At 27.0% G+C, this 25324-nt stretch overlaps 1 protein-coding gene and 1 non-coding gene across 2 annotated transcripts; one reads left to right on the top strand and one right to left on the bottom strand.

The window, feature by feature from the left end:
• Positions 1-11049: 11049 nt before the first annotated feature.
• On the bottom strand, positions 11050-15037 carry LOC105639684 (P-loop containing nucleoside triphosphate hydrolases superfamily protein). Its single transcript, XM_012223816.4, has 6 exons — positions 14639-15037; positions 13803-14038; positions 13471-13729; positions 12137-12316; positions 11892-12047; positions 11050-11634 (listed from the first exon to the last, which is right to left on the bottom strand). The coding sequence occupies exons 1-6, from the start codon at positions 14666-14668 to the stop codon at positions 11467-11469; spliced, it is 1029 nt and encodes a 342-aa protein (XP_012079206.1). The 5' UTR covers positions 14669-15037; the 3' UTR covers positions 11050-11466.
• Positions 15038-22994: 7957 nt separating this feature from the next.
• On the top strand, positions 22995-23068 carry TRNAR-UCG (transfer RNA arginine (anticodon UCG)). Its single transcript has one exon. It is a non-coding gene; the product is annotated as a tRNA-Arg (tRNA).
• Positions 23069-25324: the final 2256 nt, after the last annotated feature.

The following is a 25324-nucleotide window of genomic DNA, read 5'->3' as shown; positions in this document are numbered from 1 at the left end:
TTTTTTTTAAGTCAGAAATAATAACATAACGATGTATGGAAGATTTACTTACACCTAGTGTATAGATACACTTATATACCAAATCTATTATAAACAGTGTTTTAATTCAAACGAGAATAAAAAAAAAAAGACAAAGTAGAATTCCTTCTATCCTAAAATATAAATCATTTTTGTGTCACTATTTTATCTCAACATATAAATTGACTTGAGTATTTTTTTTTCCAAGAATTTTTGTGTAAAAACACTGAATGACTTGTATTTTAGGATAAAATGAGTAACATTTTTTTAAAAATGTCATTTTTTTTTTTATTGACTTGGTACATAGAACCGCCCGTACCCTGGACGTAGATAAGTCTTATTAAAAATATTTATGGAAATATGTATTTAATATAAAATTTATACTGGGAGTTTGATTAGCTTCAGATTAAATGCTTATTATTATTATTATTAAAAAAATTGCTTATTGTTTTTTATTTTTCTTTTTGTACTTCGCTATCAGAGAAAAAGCCAACTCTATGAAGTAGAGTTGATGATCATATGAGTGTGAAACCTTACCAAATTAAGTCAAATTTTCACGAATTAAATTTCCACCATCATTGGAGGGATATCAATTCAATAAGATTCAGATTCTTGTGGAACTCCCTTCTTATTTCCTGCAAGTTAATTAATGGTTCGTACTTTATCAGCTATGCCAATAATAGAAATTTTCTGCATTATATTAAGTTGGGCTTAATTTGGTAAAAAAATTGTAAATAAGAAAATATTATTCTTGATATAAAAAAAAAAAAAATCAAACTCTAATAAATTACAAAGATAAAGTATAAATTTATGTATCAATTAAATCAAATATTAAGAATATCAAAACACACAAAATATAGGTCAAAGTGTAGTCGAAACAAATTCATTCTAATGATGCATAGGATTAAATCGTAGAATCGGTATCTTGAAAAGAACTTTTAACATAATTACTCCTCGAACTATATACATACCGTGATGCAGATTGATTGACTTGACCAAAGGTCTAACTACGAGAATTATCGCAGCTGCGAGCACTAAACTTGTCCTCCACCGAATTCTTGTTAAAGAATTTAAATTGTATTCATTTTAATTACCAGATTTGATAAATCTCATACCATAATTCATTGTCACTACCTCTCCATATGTATCAAGAATAGGTAACATGCGCGCTTGTTCGGCAATCGATCCACCTCTATTTTGTTATGGAAAATTGAGATACGAGGATTAATTCTCGTCCAAACATTGAACGGGGACGAGTGGATATACTTGATAGAAAAGAAAGAAAATATCAAATTGAATAAACAATATCATTGTTATCAACTATAAAATAAGAGTAATCCTCTTTTAATTTTTTAATTATTAAACAAATAATTTTCATTGTAACAGTAGGTGTCAGTACTCACCATGTCACACTCCTAAAATGTATGGGGAGCTAAACTGATTTAGACTTAATTTATTATATTTACAATATAATTTAAGTCTTTTTTTTTTATTTTTTTGAATAACTGCAGAAAATTTTATAAGAAGGTAATACAGCACTTGCAGGAAGTATATGCTGATAGAATTTCTGTCATATACTATTGAACTGGTAATTCAACCATGGTTGAGCGTTAGTTTATACTAATAATAAATTAAAAATGCAAATCTCATAACAACCACATATTATAAATTAATTATTGAATATATATATATATATATATATATATATATATATATATATATATATATATATATATATATTAATTAATTTCCAAAGAAAAGCAATTTATATATGTTGCATCGTAGATGCAATTAAATAATTAAATATTGCAAATTGTTGCTTATTAATTATTTATTAGCTTAACATTATAGAACAGTAAAAACCCACTATAAGCCGATAATTGAAGAAATGATATGCCTAGCTATAGTTAATTTGTTGGCCGAACGCCACTATCACCAAACCCAATTTGTTACTGACCAACGAATGGTTCATATAACAGCCATAAATTTGACTGAGAATATTAATATATATAATTAAAGACTTTTGCTTTTTTTTAAATTTTTTTATTTCAAAAAAATAAAAATAAAGGACCTTTTGACCCTAATTTCCCATATTCATATTTTAGGTTTGACTCTAATCCTAGGAGTCAATGGCTTCATGCTATTTCTGTCACAAATCATAAAGTGCCAAATCCTGAATCAAGATCTCTCCACCATAAGCAAATATTGGTGGTGTAGCCCAAATAATAGTAGGAAAAAAAAATATTCAGACAACAAGATGTTAATTAGTGTATATATATAATTATGTATATAAATTGTGGCGTGCGTATCAATTTAGCATGTTCCTTTTTAAAGTTCATAATCATTATTGGTATGCATATGCATCAAATAGTACAAGAACATGCTCAAAATATCATATTACAACGTTTGACCCACTAGTTATTTCGAACAAAAATGTTAGAGCTCTAATGGTAAGTTATTACTTCTTGTATATGTTAGAACAACAAAAATATCAAATTTTTTTACTTTTCATCCTGCAGTTAAATTTGGGTGTATTAGAGAACGTATTGGCTTGATTTTAGCGTTTGAATTGATAAGTTTTTCCTGGTAATTTATTTTTTTACTTTCTCTTTAACATAGTTGTTTGAGATACTCATCTTACAATGCAGCCTTTTAGTTTAGCACTTGTCTCTTCCGCCATGTAGAGAGTTCAAACACTCACTTCCTTAACCTTTTCCTTAAATAAAAAAGAATCATAAAATCTGGATTCTAGTACAAACCACTTGCCACTGTTTTTTATATGGTCAAGAATCGAAAATTCAAGTCAAATCCACTATATAAAACACATCCAACAACCCCATTGAACTGGGTCTCTAGACTCTCTACCATTACTCTTTGTCTGAATTTTTTTTAAAAATATTTAATTCAAGTCCATTAAATATTTTGTTTTGATTGAAAAAGAAGTCAAATAAAACAAATGACGAGGTCCAAAGTGCTGGCCCCTATAAATTGGAATATTGAAAAGTGAAAGAATCTTGCTTGTGGTTGGTTCCTCGACTTAGGGAAGTCCCCACCCAGCCTCCACCCATTGAATATTTGTAGTTAAAAAATTATATTAACTATAATATTAATGCTAATAATACTTCTTTTAGTATTAATTAATTAATACTAATACTTGATTAGGCAACACAAAGAATTTTGCTAGGCTGTGGTGCACAAGCACCTTGTATTTTTCATTGTTAGTGGGCGATTAAACTATACTTAACGTGCCAGGACAAAATATCTCCAATGTTACTTTCGCATCCCAACTTTCCAAGGTATTGCCTACTTGATGGGAGTGTTTTATTATTTATTATTTAAAAAAAAAAAAGAAAATCAATTGAAACTACGTACATTCCATGAATATTCTAGATTTTTTCATCAATTAATATGTATAATTATGTTAAATTGAATATCATTTTTATCTAATTAGCAACAGAAAGTCAAATCCATGATTCATTTAATCAAATCATATACAAAATTAATTAAAGGTATGAAATTATGAGAATTGACTTGCAATATCCAAGGTGAATTACTATACGCAATCAAAGTGGAGTATATAATTATTTCAATCAAGAAAAAGAAAGAGTGTATTAATTATTTGAAGACAAACAGCTACTCTAACCAATTCTTTAAGGTTATTGCTTGGTTCACCCTTAAAAATTAATCAGCAAATAATTATATTTCAAATTTATTTAATTGTCCATGTTGAGAATTATACTTAAGGATTATATATCATTTGAATGTGTGTGTGTATATATATATATATATATTCATGTTATTTAAATATAAAAACATTAGAAAAATTGAATTTCTAAGAAACCAATCAAAAGAAACAAAATCTTTCCGAATCTCAATTATGGAGCAACATAACTTCAAAAATTCACCTCTTGTTTGAAACAAATGAATGTGAAATTCATTTACAAATCTATATTTTTGTATTTAGAATGAAAAAAAAAAAATTAAATTTCAATTCTAAATAATCTTGATTTCTAATTAACAATGAGAGATAAGGAAAGGGAAATATTACAATGCACCTAAACTCATTTACTTGCTGAAAGACATTATTTTTATTTCCCTGGTTTTTCAATTTATTTATCTTTCTGAGGTTTTCTTTCAATATTTTAATTATAAAATATAAAATATTATATCGATGCGCTAGCAAGATTAAACTTGTTTTTGTAACTAGTTATATATAAATCAAGTCTAATAATTTCGGGGTTAACCCAGTGGAATACTTGAATTACTAAGAATAAGAGTTGCTCTTCTTATAAATTAATATTCAATATTATTAGGAAGCACTTCAGGAATAAAAGCATTAATATAGTATGCAGTAATGCACATGCATGCATTTTGGAGATGGAAGTTCAGAAATAACGGCCGAAAATTGCACCGATCAAAGAGAAAACTTTCATCTTTTCAAAAAAAAAAAAAAAAACCATTCTGATAACTGAATTTAAAATAAGAGTAAATAAATCTGTAAATTAAAAAAAAAAATTAAACTAATCACCATGATTTGAAATATACTATTCATTAATCTAAACTGAAACTTCATTGCTAAACATATATATATATATATATATATATATATATATATATATATATATATATATATATATATATATATATATATACAAACAGAAAATTTAACCCACGATTCAAGAAATTTTTATTTCATCTTTTTTCCATTGGCAAAGCCCTAAGCCTAGACTAAGGGCTACCAAATACACCATGCATACAGAAATATTAAATAAACATTAAATGTTAAATTTTAACAACAACAGTGAATTAATTCTTGCTAGTGACAAATTGGAGCCAACGAGATTGAAAAGATTCATGGACAACAAATAAATTATGGAGTACAGGTACTATAAATTCGACCTTACATGAGGATGAATTCATGAATCATGAGATTTTAAAATTGTATTGAAATAAATACAATTATTTTGCTATATTTGAGTGATTTCAATATAGCTTTAAAATCTAATGATTAATAAACACGTTCTCATATAAACTCGAATTTATAATAAACAAATCCTTAATCAAAATGTTTTCAGTTGGAATGGAACAATTAATTAATTAATTTATGCCCAACACCCGGGCTATGGCCTGGCGTAGTTGGCCTGAAATCGTTCGCATGGCCTGAGGCTGGTGGTGGTGACTGAGCCTCTCCAACAACCGCACCGCCTGCAGCTGAGGGTGCAGGTGGAGATATTTTAGGTGTAGATACTTGCATATCTGAGATATTACCATGACCATGCACGTTATTGTGGAGCTTCAAGTGCCTTCCATCTATTGACTGAAGTCCATGGAAGAAAATTATCGCGATTAAAATGCAAGCATACAATATATTTGTTTGGGCCATATTAGGGAAGTTGAGGAATTGTAGGAGGAGAAGAAACTTGCTAGGTTTTATGCAAAATGCAACAGAGGAAATTAACTAAGCAAGCTACTTGCTTAGACACTTCCTCGCCTTGGTATTTATAGAGGGAGAGAGCTATAGCCATGCACCTGGTTAATTATTATTATACACCATCATAAGCTTTTTGAAGAGAGATAATTATTCTGTGTATAAAACATAAATATGCTATATAAAAAAAATCACAAAAATTAAATTTATAAGATGAACTAAGATTGATAAAGCATTAGTTACTTTATTTTTTTTTTATTTCAAATAATTAATATTTATTTTATATATACTACTACTAAATGTGCTAGAAATACCAATCTTAGTATCACAAAGACCAGAAATGCATGCAAATACTTAACATATATATATATATATATATATATATATATATATAGTTGTAACATGTATAATGATAGAAATCCCATTTTTCTCTCATCAATTTCTATTCCAATAAATAAGTTTATAATATTAATGCATGGGAAACCCTAAACTGGATATTCTCTTCCCTTGTAGTGGGAGATCACATGCTCTCTTTAATAGCAAAATATTTTAAATAGGCATTTACAAGTTGAAAAAAAAAAACAAAAAAGAGATACTCTGATATAATTATATTATTACAAGAGTTTTAAAGTCCATTAAGAATAACTCATTGATTGAGTAGAAATATTAGTTATAAGAAGAAAAGGGAGGTCTGAATTCATAGCATGCAACATGTTAGTATTCTTATCACATGCAAAGAAACAGTTAATCTCATACCCTCTAGCTCCTTTAAAATTGAAGAGTATTAATTTTATATATATTAAATTTTAAAATTGATGATTTAAAAATATATGTGAAATGTTAAAAATTAAAATTTATTTCTCCATAAGGGAGGATGAATTCATAGATTTTATTTTTATTTTTTGTTAGATTATTAGATTTAGATCTCTAGAGACTGATAGAACGTAAAAAATCAAAAAGCTATTAGCAAAACTAAGAGATCGAATTAATAATAATTTAATAACCATCCAATATATATATTTTTTTTTCTTTTTTTTTTTTTTTTGAAATATTTTGAGTACTTAAAGGCCACAACTGGTGGAAAGGTACAATCTATTTTTAAGATTCTATAATATAATATGATCTTGTGGAAGTTTGGTATATTATATATGTTCCAGTCCCACCATTTAGGTTTCCAATACTTTTGTCGTTTTGGTTCTTTTTTTTTTTTTTCTTTTTTTTGTCGGTTTCTTCTTATTTCTCTGTTCTAAAGCAAGATATTATTATATATAAATATTTTTAGTTTCTGTACTGTTTTTGCTTAATAGTTTTTTAAGACATTAGTTTCCACTTTCCACCCAGAAGTCTCAACTGTGCTTGTCCTCCGAAAAAAATAAAAATAAATCTATATCTTTTATCTAAAGGGCATGACCTCCAACTAAAAATTAAAAAAGGCTTTGGCTTTTTGCTCCAAGCAGAAGCATGAACAATAATAAGAACACCAGCTACAGAAAAAAGACCTCAAAGCATGTTAAAAGAGAATGTTGCTGAAAAAAGCTCATTAGAAGTGGGTGTTTGGTCTGCATGCCTATGTTCATGGTCAGTAGCCAAATGCTTAAAGTAGCACTTGAAGTGCCAGAAGTGGAACTTGAATGGCACATAATCCGTGGCCATTATTTATTAAGCTATATTTGTCAGTTAGTGCAAATCATAGTTAATACTTAGTTTGTGTCTTTGTTTTTGTCTGTTAACCCTCTGAGTTTTTAGCGGCCAAGGCTATAGCCCTTCAAAAAGGTGTTTTGGCTTTTAATACGTACATGTGCAGCTTTATTATATTGGAGCAGATATTCTTTTGACCTAATTAGAAGATGCTTTTTTTTTTTTTTTGAAAAAAAAAAATGTGACTTGGATGTCTTTTGTTATTATATTCATTTCCGATTGCAGATAGTACAAAAAAAAAAGAAAAAAAAACAAAAACAAAAACAAAACAAAACAAAACAAACCTTCTATCATAATCAATGGAGTGAAACACTTTCGGTTTCAGGTGGGAGAGGACAATATATATGAGCAAAATCAAAATGTGGAATATATATATATATATATATATATATATATATATATATTGCTTAATCTAGTAATTCTGTTAATGCGACAACAAATGGTCAAGTGTAAAAATTTGTGTTTTTATGGAAAATGTTTAATAACTTCAGTTTTAACAAAATTAATCTTAATTAAATCCGAACGGAAGTAGCTCAATAGTAAAGAGCACTTGCGAAGTTAATCATTATAGCTTAGGTCATGAGTTTGATCATCCGCACAAACTCTCTCCGAATTAGCCTTTTATTGGCAATAAAAAAAAAATTTATTAGAATTAAAGATACCGGGAAAATCAATAGGCTTCCTCGGATGCAAAATATCCCAGAAATTGGCCTTCGCTTTTTTGGAGTTTGGGCAACACAAAACCGAATTGGGCTCTAATAGGGTGGCAGAAATTTAGGTTTTGTGCATTGATAAAGAACCTAAGGCCCTAAAGTAAGGCCATCCTAGCTTCTGGCTGGACTCTTTAAACTGCCGCCCTACATCTCTACAAACTTGCAGGTTGTAATTAATATCATGAGGATCTAGGTTTTTAGCAGTTAATTAGGGTTCTCAGAGCGTTTACAAAGAGAATTGACAAATGGAGAATTCTATTTATAAAGCACACATCCTCAATTCTCTTTTTTAACTGTAAAAAAGGAATATACATATACAAGATAAATTAACCTTCATATGGCAACCAACCTAGGGAATGATCATTTATCTGTACATATTTCACACCAGCATATGCTAATTTCAATACAGGCATATAATATATATATATATATATATATATATATATATCAGAATCACCATATTCTTTAATTTTTTGAGAAATAATCAATGGCCAATGCCGGGACTGCCGCCAGTTCTTGGCGGCTGTAAACCATCTTTGTCATATGCTGCCTCTGCACCTGAATCTTCATGGACAGAGCTTTTAGTACTAGTTGGCATAATTCCAACTTCTTTCATAACTGGAGGGTTATCATAGTTAGCATAGTCATCTCTGCTTGCAATTTGCCTTCCTTCAAGAGGTGCAAGTGTGTGGCAAATAATAATTGAAAGCAGAAGAACACATTTACATAAGATTTGCAATTCTGCCATTACTGTAGCTAGCTAAAGATATCAATTAAGGAAGTTGAAAGGTTTCTGAGGCTTATAGTTATGGGTATGTAGAGAAGGCAAGAAAACACGATGATTATAAACCATCCCTGAACTCCTATTTATAGTCTCAATTAGCTTGGATGTCAAGTTTTAGATTCTCTTGAAATATATAAAACTGAATTAATTACACGTGTAATTAATTAATCGTGTTAAAGTGAGTTAGTGCAATACTAGCTTTTTTGCATGACCCATGCAACCTTTGAATTGTGGAGAATTAATGTCAAGATAACTATGTCCAAGGAGTAGTAGTGGGGGCGGCAAAACACCAAAACTAGCTCGAAATAGAAGATAACTCTCATGTGATACATAGTCCATAGGCCTTTTGTTTTGCTCCTCTTATTCAATATTTTTTATTGGCTTAAAAAAAAAAGCAACAATTAGCACGATGAAAGATCAAGGGATGAAGCTTCCAATTTCTCTAGTAATACATATAATTCAGTTACAATTTTTTTTTCATTATATGTATTTTATGTTGTATATTTAAGAATTATTTCAAAAGGCAACGCTTTGTTTCACATTTAAAATATATATATATAAAGTGATATCACTAATAAAAATCATCAGCTAGCCTCTACCCAGTTGTAAAGTTAAGTTTTACTATAAAAAACTTGACGAATAGGACTCAAAAAAAGAATTTTACATTAGAAGAAATTCATATTTTGACGAATAGGAATACTGATGAATGTGTTTACGAATAGGAATACTGATGAATGTGTTATAGTATATATATATAGTATATCAAATATTTTTACAACTCTTGTGATCCCGAAAATGATAGGGATGAAGCTGTACTCTCCACTTATAATATGAAAGGCTGATGGCTTGTTTGCAAATGCCAAATTCTTTTGGCCGACAAGTTCAAGTGAAACACATCGATCTGTAATTTTAAAACTACCACATAATTAATTTTTAAGTTGTCTACATCATTTTCATATATTTTTTCTTTTTCCAAAGTAAATCCAACCTAATTTTCAAAAAAAACCATGGTTTTGGTATCAGAACCGTGGGTGTTCATTATATATTTGCATGACAATACTTGTCAATAGCCTGGACGGTTGTGAGGTTTTTGGGTCATAAAATAAAGGTAACACGGCTAAACACCAACAATTTTTGGAAAGACTTATTTATATTTAGCCACTGTATGAGCTCCATCTATTCAACAAATCAATCAAAAAAATTTTTTCATGAAAGAGAGTATTTCCTACCATTCGTTAGGAAAGAAGATACAACGGTCACAATATAATGTTAAAAAAAACTTATTTTGATTGACTATAACCATTATTATATATGCTTTATTAATAGTAATAGAATAACTATATGTAATTTTAGTCTATTGAGTTCTGAATTTTTATTCCTCATCGATAAAATTTATAGAATTTTTCTATGCTACAGTAGGCAGAGGCCCAAACGAGTATGGGCCAAACTGTAGTAATCCTCCAAATTAATGTTGAGATGAGCAGTACAGCCAGGGCAATCCTTCAATTGTGGAGACTGTCGAGGAATTAACAAGAATCAAACTAACAATAATTCACATAAATTACAAAAAAGACTGTCAAAGAATAATCATTGTTTACAAAACATCTAAACTCTAAAGCATGCTGGACTGGACTGTTTATAAAAACCTGCAGCGCAACACTTTCTAGAACCGTTTCAACAAATTGACAAGGTAAACGTTTCCGCCCGACAGGGAAAGTTTTCCCTGTCATTTATGACCAACAGATAATAATTTTCCCGGTTGACAAGTAAAGTCTTCGTCCAACAGAAAAATTTCAGTCATTCTTCCATTTGATATCCATTGATTCCGTCATTTCTTTGATTGTCTGATAAATGAAAGCAGATGAAACTTGAAGAAGAAAAATGATGTCAGTATTAAAATTTTATGACGGATTTGAGTATAGGAATTTCAAAGAGAATTTAAAACAGATATAAGCATTAAAATTTTAAATGAGTTTGAATATGGATATTGCAAATTTTGTAAATACCCGTCTCACTTCCATCTCTAATCATGAAACTAGCAATAGCATAAAAAAGGTTAAAAACTGAATAAATGGTCTGTCTATAATCACTATTTCATATGTTTGGTCATGAGAATCTTGCTCATGGAATAAAAAGAGAGAAAAAAAAGACTTTTTTGGTTTAATGTCACTCAATAAAATCTAGATAGCCCATTTATTAGAGATCAAACGCTATTTAATTGAATCCAGTAGAATTGGGCATCAAAAATTCATTAATGACTATGAGGATCTGACTTTGGATTCCATATAGTGTCCATATGGAAGGCAATGCCAGGGATGATCAAGTCTTAGGTGCTACATAATACTTGTGTTATAAAAGAGTTCCAAAAGCTCAACTTGTGTTACAAAAGACTAGAGGAAGCATAATCATGATGAAACAATTTCTCATATTTTCTTGGAATTGATTAGCAGACATTTACATTATGTCCATGTGATGAACCAGAACATGATCAATACAATCAACAAGTTCGAACCTCAACAAAAGCTGAAAATACAATAGAAAATTAAGTGCAGCAAACACTGCATGGTCAAAATTTTTAAATGAGAAACCAAAATACAACACTCTTGTCAGCTTGGTCATTACCTAGTTAATGGTCACAGCAAAATTGAGTTCTGTAAGGATGCCTTTGAAAGCAATCTGATTCTTTCGGATTTCTGCATGAAGTCACCATTCGCAAGTTACAAGACTCAAACCTGCATAGGACTTTTGTCTTTCAAGCATCCTCTGATAAATTAGTTGAATCCTATTCACATGCGCCATTCCTTAAGTTAGCATGCTTGTTAATTTTAATAGTCAGTCTGGAGGTAATGTTCATATTCTGTTCCAGTTAATGTCTCATTCACATCTTTCCAGTTCTCGACATGGTCCGACAATGGACCTTTATGTATCTTGACCTGACGGCTTGTTAATTCCATCAGTGGAAGCCGAAGAAATGCTTGAACATCCTTGAGTTTCTGCATCAGCATGAACAGAGGTGCTACTAAGATACAGTTCATATCACTATCAACAGTAGATATAATATTAACTAAAAAGTGGATATCAAATCAAGATGGAAGCCATTTCGTGGAACCCAAAAGCAGTACATACAGTTAAAAATATTAATAAAAAGCAGAACCTCGAACTAGCTTTTGAAAAAAATAAAAAATTTAACCAGGATTAGATACGAGCAAACAAATGCAAGAGCAGAATGAGGTTGTTATTAATAACTTACTGTGTGATTTTTAACGAGATCCTCATAGTACAAAATCATGTGCCGAGTGCTATTAAAGTATTCTAAAGCCCTGGATGCTGTAATCTCCACTTCCTTTAGATCAGCAATTAACAATGTGGAATTAACTGTAGGCTTGTATTTTGAAAGGATTGCAGCCTACAAGAAATTACAACTAAAGGTTCAAGGCCATGTTTATTCTAATGCAGGAGAACGATAGAGACAAAGAGACGTAACAAGGTACAGACCTCTTCTTCTGAATGAACATGAGATTTGTGGGTTCCATTCAGTAGTTTAGCATTCCGGTCATAGGAATTTGCAAGTACTGAAACCATCCGGCGCAGCAGGTTTCTTCGGAACAGAAATATTGCTGATACACCTCTACTGTTGAAGTAGTCTACTATTTCTTTATGGTGCTCCATTAATCCCTGCATAATCCATGAAAAATAACAGTTGGCCTTTTCTCCCAATGCAACAAAATTAAGAGATTGGCAAGACCATCCTTCTAACCCTATAATAAATTTAAACAGAGACTATATCCACCCAACGGTAATTGGTGTCTTATAGAAGGATATTCAAGTTTCGTCTTTAGGTTTCCTCAATATGCCATACCTTCCTGAATTTTTCCATTTCAGAAGAACAAGTTTTCATTTTTTTTTTCTCCCTTCTATGTTAGTAAAAAAAAAAAAAAAGTCTCACATGCTCCTTTCTTTTCTTTTGCAAACCTTATTCAGCCACCAATAAGCTCTGCCTATATTTTGTGGCCCACAAAGGCCAGAAAGTTCCTCTTCTTTTAAATTAGTTGATTGCAAAAATACCAGTCTTTCTATTCAATGTTCTAAACCCACAAAAATCAGTATCAAGTGACTACCAACTTATAGTGACCTTTGTCTCCATAATTGCAAGGAGCTCTTCTAGTGCACTAAAAGAACTGCTCATAGATAGACTATAAAGCAAGTATATCTTTGAATCTTCATATTAGAAACCCTGTAATACCACTAGAGAAATTGAATTCACAAGGGACCAATGCCTCCCAAACAGGCATCAGCTGGTACCTGAGTCAAAATCAGTGCCAAATACAAATAGATCAAAACCCTTCCAAAAAATGAAGAAAGACGGCTATCTTCTACATTTTTATACCAGTACAGTTTACTGTAAAACCAATACTCCAGCTGAAACAAGAAGCTATTATGCATCATTTTTATTAGAACAAAGATGTCAAAGATTGTCCAAGGTATCTTCAAAATGTTACAGAACCCTAAAAACTCTATATCAGTTTTTGCTACTCTCATTGTTATCAGAAACAAGTTTATACACAATATACTTAGGCTCTACTTGAAAGAGTAAAAAAAAAGTAACAGATCAAAAGTCATTAACTCATATACAAAATTCATGGGGGAAAAAAAAAAAAAAGGCTTGCCATTTTGATTCTATGACTGATAGGATATTCAAGGTAAGTTTATATTAACCTCATCATTTCACTTCCAATACCATAAATCTTTCAGTAGCCACAAAGCAAAAAAGCTAAAATAAAAACGCAAACTATTAGCCTACAGTATATAATGTATAACACTTCAGTTACCTGATTAAGCATCCACTTGAAACCAACTGCTGCTGAGCATTCATTCTTAGAAGCACTAGTTAACCAATCCAAATTGTAAACTTTGTCCAGAGTACTTATAATTGATGAAACATTTCTCCTCCTATCCAAAACAGAAAATATTTCTCCATTTGAGCTTACATTAACATGACTATTCAACAAGGTTTCAAACCATCCACTGCCGGATCTCTGCATCGATAGTATTGCAAAGTATCTCACAGGATTATGCAGACATTCAGCCCTGGAAAAAGAAAAAATGACTAAGACAAATCTTCAAGTCCTAATCCACAAACAATGAAGAAATTATCAATTACCTGCTAAAAGTTTCAGGATGTGGAAAATGCAGGATTGGAATTTGCATTTGTTTGGATTCATTGTCAGAAGATGGCTTCTCAATAACTTGAATATCCTCAATTTTAATTTTATTATGGGTGCTTATCTGCTTTAAACAGATTGAACAGATATAAACACCACAGACCATGGCAAATATTAAAACTATCATCCTTAAAAAAATGGGAGATTTCTTAGGAGCCTTTATGATTATTGTATCCTGCAATAAAAATTTCACATGTTACAAATGAATAGGAGAAATAATGTCAAATAAGTTTGTGAAAAAGCAATTATTGAAAAGAAACTAAAACCACAATCTCAATCTGATCTAAATTAGGCATGCTCAGACAAGTTAAACTTAAAAGAGTTCACCAGAAACCCAAAAATAAAAAATAAAAGAAGAAAAATAGGGTACATAAATATAGAATCTGAAATATTATCTAAACAGCAATAAAAGATAAGACCTTTGTAAAAGAAAAAAAACACATATTGTTTTATAGTGTGGATTTAGGACAGGTAAGCTTAAAGTAAGCTAAGCAATCGCAAATGCAGAACACTGCAGAAACCCAATGCCAAAGCCAAATCAGAACATGCATACCGCTGCATCAAGCGATATTATACAAACCCATTTCGCCAAATCTTTCATACCCATCAATTTACAAGAAAACTGGAACAAAAATTAAAAAAAGGGAAAAGTACTATGTACTAAAATTAGTAAGCAGCTAGTTAGACATCTCATACCCAGATAGCAAAAAAAAAAAAAAATCAAATCTTTAAAGGGGAAAAAAAACAAGGAAGAAATAAAGGAACCAGAAAGCACCTTGTTACATAAACAGATATATTCAGCCATTTCCTCTGCGTCCAGCAGCTAAAGAGAAAGAAGTAAAGAACCCAGAAAGGTAAAGTGAAGGTGAATGAACAGAAAAGGCAGAGCTCTCTCTCCCCTCGAATTCTAGTACAACATATCACCCCCGTCTTGAAGAATCGGTCAGAAAGAGAAAAGCTAAAAAGAGCAGAAGAAGCCAAATAGAACTTGACTGAATAAGGAGCTAATTGTGATATTAAGCCGCGTGGAAAACAACGCTCTCTCCATTAAAGAAATTTGAAGAGCCAATTTTCAAAGCGAGAGGCAGCTGCTCTCATTGTTATTGTTGGATTCTTGCTTTTCTAGATTTCTTCAACGATTATATGTTTTTAATTGTCATACGGAATAGATAGTTTATGTATTTAATTTGAAATTAGTAGTACTATATAATACATAGATGTTTGAGAAGATAAAACTTCGCATAAAGATAATTATGAATGTATTATCAGATATAAAATTTATTTTACTAATTTCAAATTTGTATATGATAAATTCTTTTTTTCCTAACATATATATATAATTTTTTATAAAAGATACTGTAAAAAAGTAGAGTAATTATTGTTGCCACCCGACCGATTCAAAAGTGAACTACGCTAACCCCGTTAAAATCTAATTTGAAATAGAGTTGTAACTGGGGGTGATCAGTTTTTGGTATGAATTTAATCGATTAAGCAAACGGTTATTAATTTTGGTTCGGGTTTGAACTTTATACCTAAAATAAATAATTTAGTTCGAAACAATTGAATCAAATTTTTCGCAGTATTTAATTTAATTTTAATCATCTAAAAATCTATTAGATCAGATCGAATTGATCAACTTGATTCATCCGATTTGATTAAACCGAATATTCACCCCTAATTATAATTGCTAGATAAAATAATTTTGTATATTAACCACACATTTTATTTTTCTTTATTCAATTGATGGATTGACTCTTGAATAGCTCTAATTGTGAGTTAAATATGAATCATTCATACTTAATACAAGACTATATTAAGAAGATTTAAATAAAAAATATAATTCCTTTATGTGACATATATATATATATATATATATATATATATATATATATATATATATATATATATAATTGACTAAATTATCAAATTTCTAAATGATTATGGCCTTGTCCCATTCATTTTAACATTTTTTTTTTTTTTGCTATACTTAGACTACTTTTTTAAAAAATTAAGATAATATTAATTAGTTTATTTTAACTTTACTCTTATCTAGATATTTTCATCAAAATTTATATCTCTTAATTATAAATAATTAAAGGATAATTTAGTTAATTATTTTTATTTTTTTAGAATTGAGATGGTTCAATCATTTCTTAATTCTTGTACAAAGTTAAAATTTATCAGAATTAATGTAAATATCGTTTGAAGAATATCTATAAGTAATTAATATTTTTTTTTAATTTTACCTTTATTTATATTAAATATAATGATTATTTTTATATTTTTTTTCGAGAGTGATTTAGTCACATTTAATAAACATTTTTGTTATAACTTAAAATAATTAATTATTTTTTTAATTACTATATAATAATCTTAAACTATTTATATTTACGATGGAGGAAATATTTACTTAAGATCTGTTTGTTTTCATAAAATAACTTGCAAGAAAATATTTGCTATAATTTTTCATCGATGTTCAGTAAAATAAGTCAACAAAAAATATTTTTTTGATAAAAAAAATTAAATCGTTTTTAAGAAAAATGACTTTTCATCTTCAAGAGCATAAAATATATTCCAGATTTTGACAAACTTATTATAATCTTATAAATCCATATTTTATTAATTTATTAATCATTGCTAGCCACCACCACCACTCATCGTTCACCACTGCAGGCCACCACCACCGGTTACTGGCGACAGTCATAATTTACCTTTTTTTTCGCATTATTCTCATATTTAACAATAAAATTTTTTAAAATATAAAATTATTGGCATTTTTATTTTTATGGTCTTATGAGTTAAAAATTTTAATATTTCTAATTAATTTTCAAATTACAACCAAATAATTTAAAATAAAAAATTTAGAAAATATTTTTAAGAAAAATATTTTTCTTAAAATTTTCTTAAAAATATTTTAAAATATAAATTATTTTTCAGAAATAAATGAAGCGTCAGTGGATATATCAAACACAAAACTAAAATTTATAGGAAATAATTAATTTTTCATTGATAGTAGAATTCTAAAATCAGAAAATGAAGATAGAAAAAATTGAAAGATACTCACAAGAGAATATCAATGTCAAAATGGCTTTATTTTTATTAGATGTGGGAGTAATTAATGAAGTGTAATTAATATTTTTTCAGATTAACCTTTGGTTCTCTCAACACAAAAGGACCAAGTGTTAAAATAACTATTTGTGGAGATCCAAAGCCAAGAGAATCCAAATACCCTTCAGTAAATTTGACTTTTGCTTTTGTTTGTCTGTCTTACTAATATTTTTACAAGATCGGTTAATTTCTGATTTTTTATCATAAAAATCTGTAAATTTTTCCCTTAAAATTTTTTTTCTTTTTGAGATATTGTTAAATTAATTTACTATTACATATTGTAACTTTATTTTGAATGTATAAAACCTATTTTAGAATTTATATAGCCGAATAAAATCGCACATTTTTTCAAAATATTATCTATCTATCTGTATTATATATAAAAATAGGATTAGGGGAAAATAATGTGATTTCTTATATCACTCTTAATGAAATTTAAAATGTTCTAAAGTACTTTTAATGACGGCCAATTAAAAAATTACAGTTTATTAGTTGATGATTAATAAAATAAATAGATAGTCTATTGATGATTAAGTAATTTTAATTTTCTTGATGTTTGATTTAAAAATATGTGCATATATTCTTTTGTCTGATACACTGGATGAATAATACCGTCACTGTGGTCAAAGTGATTTACATTATCAAATGTCTTCTCATTTCTTTTTTTTGACCTAGCAGTAAAAATAATTTATTATTATTTTTCATTATAGTTGTATATAGGTATTGATTTGGATTGAGAGCAAAGGTTTGGAAATTGAGTGATAACTTAATTTTCTTTTTGAGCACCTATTAGGATTTTAAAAATCTATATTTATAAATTATGTAGTAAGGATTGGATTGAACTTTATTCTAAGATCATTTCATTATATAAAAATAGAATTAAGTATATAATAAATAACATTGCAAGTAATATATATGGCAAAATACAATACAAATTAATCACTTATATTTATTTTAGTTTAAATAAAATTTATAAATATATATATATATATATAAAATGAGTATATAACGAATATAGTAAACATAAAACACACATTATACAAAACATCATCAGTTGTTATTAAAAATACAAATTAGATCGTCTTGGTATCGACTAATTCCAGCTAACCGAAATATTATTATTGTTGTATACATGAAATTCCTTTATGTGACATATATATATATATATATATATATATATATATATATATATATATATATATATATATATATATATATATATATAATTGACTAAATTATCAAATTTCTAAATGATTATGGCCTTGTCCCATTCATTTTAACATTTTTTTTTTTTTTGCTATACTTAGACTACTTTTTTAAAAAATTAAGATAATATTAATTAGTTTATTTTAACTTTACTCTTATCTAGATATTTTCATCAAAATTTATATCTCTTAATTATAAATAATTAAAGGATAATTTAGTTAATTATTTTTATTTTTTTAGAATTGAGATGGTTCAATCATTTCTTAATTCTTGTACAAAGTTAAAATTTATCAGAATTAATGTAAATATCGTTTGAAGAATATCTATAAGTAATTAATATTTTTTTTTTAATTTTACCTTTATTTATATTAAATATAATGATTATTTTTATATTTTTTTTCGAGAGTGATTTAGTCACATTTAATAAACATTTTTGTTATAACTTAAAATAATTAATTATTTTTTTAATTACTATATAATAATCTTAAACTATTTATATTTACGATGGAGGAAATATTTACTTAAGATCTGTTTGTTTTCATAAAATAACTTGCAAGAAAATATTTGCTATAATTTTTCATCGATGTTCAGTAAAATAAGTCAACAAAAAATATTTTTCTGATAAAAAAAATTAAATCGTTTTTAAGAAAAATGACTTTTCATATTCAAGAGCATAAAATATATTCCAGATTTTGACAAACTTATTATAATCTTATAAATCCATATTTTATTAATTTATTAATCATTGCTAGCCACCACCACCACTCATCGTTCACCACTGCAGGCCACCACCACCGGTTACTGGCGACAGTCATAATTTACCTTTTTTTTCGCATTATTCTCATATTTAACAATAAAATTTTTTAAAATATAAAATTATTGGCATTTTTATTTTTATGGTCTTATGAGTTAAAAATTTTAATATTTCTAATTAATTTTCAAATTACAACCAAATAATTTAAAATAAAAAATTTAGAAAATATTTTTAAGAAAAATATTTTTCTTAAAATTTTCTTAAAAATATTTTAAAATATAAATTATTTTTCAGAAATAAATGAAGCGTCAGTGGATATATCAAACACAAAACTAAAATTTATAGGAAATAATTAATTTTTCATTGATAGTAGAATTCTAAAATCAGAAAATGAAGATAGAAAAAATTGAAAGATACTCACAAGAGAATATCAATGTCAAAATGGCTTTATTTTTATTAGATGTGGGAGTAATTAATGAAGTGTAATTAATATTTTTTCAGATTAACCTTTGGTTCTCTCAACACAAAAGGACCAAGTGTTAAAATAACTATTTGTGGAGATCCAAAGCCAAGAGAATCCAAATACCCTTCAGTAAATTTGACTTTTGCTTTTGTTTGTCTGTCTTACTAATATTTTTACAAGATCGGTTAATTTCTGATTTTTTATCATAAAAATCTGTAAATTTTTCCCTTAAAATTTTTTTTCTTTTTGAGATATTGTTAAATTAATTTACTATTACATATTGTAACTTTATTTTGAATGTATAAAACCTATTTTAGAATTTATATAGCCGAATAAAATCGCACATTTTTTCAAAATATTATCTATCTATCTGTATTATATATAAAAATAGGATTAGGGGAAAATAATGTGATTTCTTATATCACTCTTAATGAAATTTAAAATGTTCTAAAGTACTTTTAATGACGGCCAATTAAAAAATTACAGTTTATTAGTTGATGATTAATAAAATAAATAGATAGTCTATTGATGATTAAGTAATTTTAATTTTCTTGATGTTTGATTTAAAAATATGTGCATATATTCTTTTGTCTGATACACTGGATGAATAATACCGTCACTGTGGTCAAAGTGATTTACATTATCAAATGTCTTCTCATTTCTTTTTTTTGACCTAGCAGTAAAAATAATTTATTATTATTTTTCATTATAGTTGTATATAGGTATTGATTTGGATTGAGAGCAAAGGTTTGGAAATTGAGTGATAACTTAATTTTCTTTTTGAGCACCTATTAGGATTTTAAAAATCTATATTTATAAATTATGTAGTAAGGATTGGATTGAACTTTATTCTAAGATCATTTCATTATATAAAAATAGAATTAAGTATATAATAAATAACATTGCAAGTAATATATATGGCAAAATACAATACAAATTAATCACTTATATTTATTTTAGTTTAAATAAAATTTATAAATATATATATATATATATATATATAAAATGAGTATATAACGAATATAGTAAACATAAAACACACATTATACAAAACATCATCAGTTGTTATTAAAAATACAAATTAGATCGTCTTGGTATCGACTAATTCCAGCTAACCGAAATATTATTATTGTTGTATACATGAAAAGATCTGGTTATTCTCAAACAGAGTACGACATTATATATAATATTGTCTTTTCCTTTTATTAGTATTTAACACCGTTGACTTTCAACCTTTGTTTTTGCTTTTTAGTTAGCTTTTGCGTTCCGTTGCTGCAGTCTACACGTCAGCACGGAGAACTGTTCAAGCTTCATTGAAGCTTATTTATAATTTTATATTAATAAAATATTATATACTATCTACTTGTCATTGATATATACTATGATTATTATAAATACCATACCTTAAGGTTTATTTAAATTTATATATCAATTTGTAATTTTTTTCCTTGTCAATAATTTTTTATTTTGAGATCTAAGTATTTTAAATGTAATATATGTTTGTATTAACTAGAGTTTTGTTTTTTATTCAATTTGTCAATTACTATGGTAACAATTTAGAGATAAGTATTAACTTCTTGATGATAAGAAAATTAAAATGAATTTAAATATTTAATATTCATTTGTAAACGCTTCTTTAAAACTTTAAAAGAATGCAAGTAAGATTCACAATGATAAGCGTGTAATTTTTTAAAATTAATTAACTTTTAATTGAATATTTAAATAAAACATCTTGTAATCTTATTATAAATAATATACACATTAATAAATTATAAACATATTAATAATGCTTGAAAGGGAAATCGTAATAGAATTGTATTGTCAATCTTGTGAGTGTTTGACTTGAAGGTGACGATGATTAACAAAAGAAAGAAATTTATTTATAATCCGTATCTATAATATACGAGAGAGAATGAAGAGAGATAATATTAAAATTATAAATATATTTTCACTAAATTTATAAATGGATAAAAATAACTTTAAGACTTTAAATTTTATTGGTTAAAAAAATAAAAATAATTTAATTTAATTGATCATGTTGGTTTTCTATTTAAATTTAAATTATAGTAGTTAAATAAAATAAAATATTTATTTTATAAAATATTCTATTTATAAATTTTAATTCAGGGGTTGACGTATAGCAAGAGAATTACTTTAATCAATTTTTATATTAACTTAATATTTAATATATTACTTTAATTAATTAATCATATTAATATTTTAACACAAATGTTTGAACACGCACAAAATTTTATATTAAACTTTGACAAACATGAAAAATAAGGTTAATTAAATACAAATTTAAATGATAAATATTGATATTATATACATTATGGATATTAATAAACGTTATATAAAATAAATTTAAAAAAAAACGTTACATAAAATAAAATTATATTTCAACAATATTAAATGAAATCTATACATTATGAATTATAGTTAAAAAGTTGTATCTTATTTTAATTATAAATTATAAATTTTGTTTAATCTTATTTAAGAATTAGAATCTTACCGTGGAAACTTTGTCCTATCAATAATAATAATAATAATAATAATAATAATAATAATTATTATTATTATTATATGTTTACATATTCTATAAAAAAATCAAACAAGGTTTACTTTGTATTATCAAATAAATTTGATTTTCTTTGGCTATTAAAATTTATTTGATTTTATTATAAATAATTTTTGGATTCGCTAAAATATTAATTATAAATATTTAAAACGAGTATAAATAAGATGAAGCTAATTATAAGATATTTAATTTATACCGTTAATACTCTGGTACTTCATTTATGATTTTTATTAACACTTTGATTCATCTGTTTTGAGTGAAGGGATTAAAATGATAATAAAATTATAATTTAAGAACTTCACAGTTGGTTTTTCAAAATAGACATGTATTAATTTGACCGTAATTTAGAGATCAATTTATTATTCTGGCTCAAAAAATAAAACATTAAAAATAAATTTAGAAATTAATTTATTATTAATTATTTATAATAATTATCTAAATTTAATTTTGAAAATAAATGATATGTAATTATAAATATATTTTTTATAATAATAAAATTTATTACATATTAAAGCATAACATAAAATTTAAAATAAAAATATTTAATTAAGTTATTTAAATATTTTTATTATTTTTTAAAAATAAATATCATAATTTTAATTATGAAAATCATAGAAAATATGACTTTTATTATAAAGAAAAAATTGAAAAATAATTTAAATTAGTTTTTGCAAAATTTTAGTTAAATTCTAAAAAATTAAACCATTTTTCTATAAGTGAACAGTCCTTAAATATTTATTTTATGTATTGATAAGCTAACAATTGTGAAAATAGACTAGTCAAATATGTAGAATCAGTTCCATTGGTTATTCGGAGTTTAGATGATTGTTGGTACCATATGAATGAATTGATTAGCCATGATATTATGGGATCCTATTCTAAATTTTGTTTCAAGTTTGTTTTCTTTTCACGTATACAGAAAATAAAATCATTAACTTTTATGTAATAGAAAACAATGAAATAAATTTTGTGCTAAAATTTCTATCATACTTTAATAATTATAGCAAAAATGATTCGAAAGCGACCGCATAGCGCAGTGGATTAGCGCGTTTGACTTCGGATCAAAAGGTCGTGGGTTCGACTCCCACTGTGGTCGATTTTTTAGATTTTGGGTCTAACCACTTTTCCTGAAAAGGAAAAAATTGCAATAAATAAAAGTAAATAGTAGACCTTGATTTAAAATTACTCATACTCACAATAAATAAGTTTAGTTTTTTTTAATTCAATTAATTACTTAATTTGTTTAATTTCGATGTTATTGATTTAATTTTGAATCCAACATTACTTCAGTCTTTTTAAACTTAATATATTTAAATATTTGAATGAGTAGATGTGAATTCTATGATTAATTGAATATTAAATCAAACTAATTGATAATGCTTGAATTGTTAGATCAAAATTTGTCAATCTATTTATAATGATTAATTGAATAACCACATTGCATGAATCCATTTGTAAGGAATAATGAAATGGTAAGAATTCCAAATTCTAAACCAACACTTACCAAAACTCATCATAAACAATAACTTTATTATCAGTGTTTATTTCAAATCCACTTATAACTATGCCTCGCAATAAACAAATGGGCCACCAACAAAATATAGGAGGAGCTGCCATCCCCAAGCTTGATCTAGCTCAACGGTGGATTTGATCAGGTGGAGAATTTCTCGGGCCCCTTTAGAAGTCTCCCACCTAATTTGTGACACTGAGGAGCTTATGCCAAGTTTTTTAGGTCACTTGTGCCGATTTTGTTTTATTTTATTTATGTGTTTTGTTTTCTTTCTTTTTTTTTTTTCTTTTTTTTTTTTTTATAAAAAAGCTAAATAGCCAACTAATGGCATGTGGCAATAAGAGCCATCCCTTCCCCTCAAAGCGTGTCCAGACCACTGTCAGACTTCTGCGAACCCACTGAGGCTGCGAGGCACCACCACATGGACCCCTCAAAATAAGGTTCTGAAAAAAATATTTTCTGGGCTCCACTTCAAACTCTATTGTCCTACTTCTGCGAACCGACATCAAATTTTAGATAATTATTTTTATTTTAAGTTGCCGAAAATTAAAATGATTTTCTTTCTTTAAAAAATAATAAAAAATTCAAATTTGTAATTTATAATTAAGCATGCGTTAATCTAAACAACACTTTTGACGCATTATGTATTTTTGATCAAAATATATCACTTTCTCCCTATTTTTTTAAAATACAATAATTTTCTCTATATTTTACATTTGTGATACCATCTTATCTTTCCTTGATACTTTTTCTGTCAAATATTTATAATATTACTTTAAAAATTTAATTATTTTGTTCTTATATTTTCTCAAAATTAACTTGTTTATCTCTGTATTTTTTAATAGTTGACAGAACGATGAAGTAGTATAACAAAAGTATAGATATTTGTATTTTACGATGACAAACTATTTTATTTTTACAAAATATAAAGATAAAATAATAATTTTTCTTTAAGAAATTAAGTAATATTTAAATTTGTAACCGTCTCCATTATGAGACAAACATTTATACAATTAAGTTATTATTTTAATATGTTTTACTTAGACCCTTAATGACAGAATTCAACTTTTAGGTATGCTAAGACAAAGTCCAAGCTCACCTCTTATTGGTTTTTGACATTAAAAATTAAAATAAGAAATTAATTAGCCAAATGGTCCCTTTGCCTAGTTGTTGCTCTCTTTTTTTTTTTTTTTCTTTTTCTTTTTTTTTTAAGCATTCAGAATGTCTAAACTAATCATCACTAGTCTCTCCCATAATTGCGTGGGAATTATTGTTAATGATAAACATCAAACTTAAAATGGGTGGGCTATGAATACCTTTGCCAAGAAAGCAAGCAACCAGAAAAAAGTTCTCGTGGTAGGTCACTGTATTTGCATCTTGTGAACAAATAAATTAACAAAAAAAAAAAAAAAGAAAAAAAAGAAATTGGTAACATATTATTTTATGTTTAAAACTCATTATTTAGTATAAATATATTTTGATATATGTTTTACTTGATTTTTAAATTCTAGATTCAAAAGCTAATTTCTATCCGAAATAATACTAAAAAAATATAGATACTTATAATTAAATTTTATTTAATTTTTACAGGTTAAGCATAATGATTCAAATATTATTTTTTCATTTATTTTATGATTATATGCATGAAAAAATAGAAATAAAAAGTTAGGCACGTATGGAGCATTTTTTGATGGGCATGCCATCGTTCGGTATGAATTATACATAGCTAGCTAGCTACTTTTCGAGAAAGGAGAATCTTGGTGGGCTTTGGCTTATTTTTGTTTTTTTATTTTTCGTATTTTAGGCAGTTTGAGCTGTCCGTTATTTTCAAAATGGGAATAA

Source organism: Jatropha curcas, chromosome 3 (assembly GCF_041381405.1).
Source record: "Jatropha curcas cultivar XTBG-Jc1 chromosome 3, XTBG_Jcur_1.0, whole genome shotgun sequence".
Lineage (NCBI taxonomy): Eukaryota > Viridiplantae > Streptophyta > Magnoliopsida > Malpighiales > Euphorbiaceae > Jatropha > Jatropha curcas.
Note: the sequence above shows the minus strand (reverse complement) of the source record. Positions and strands in the feature narration are given on the sequence as shown.

Excerpts from the sequence above, each read along its gene's own strand:
- LOC105639684 (XM_012223816.4), bottom strand. The coding sequence starts at position 14,668 with ATGGCTGAATATATCTGTTTATGTAACAAG. Across the intron at positions 12,317-13,470 it reads TCAAGTGGATGCTTAATCAG|GGATTAATGGAGCACCATAA; the intron begins GTAACTGAAGTG and ends TGGATTATGCAG. Across the intron at positions 12,048-12,136 it reads ATGTTCATTCAGAAGAAGAG|GCTGCAATCCTTTCAAAATA; the intron begins GTCTGTACCTTG and ends AATTTCTTGTAG.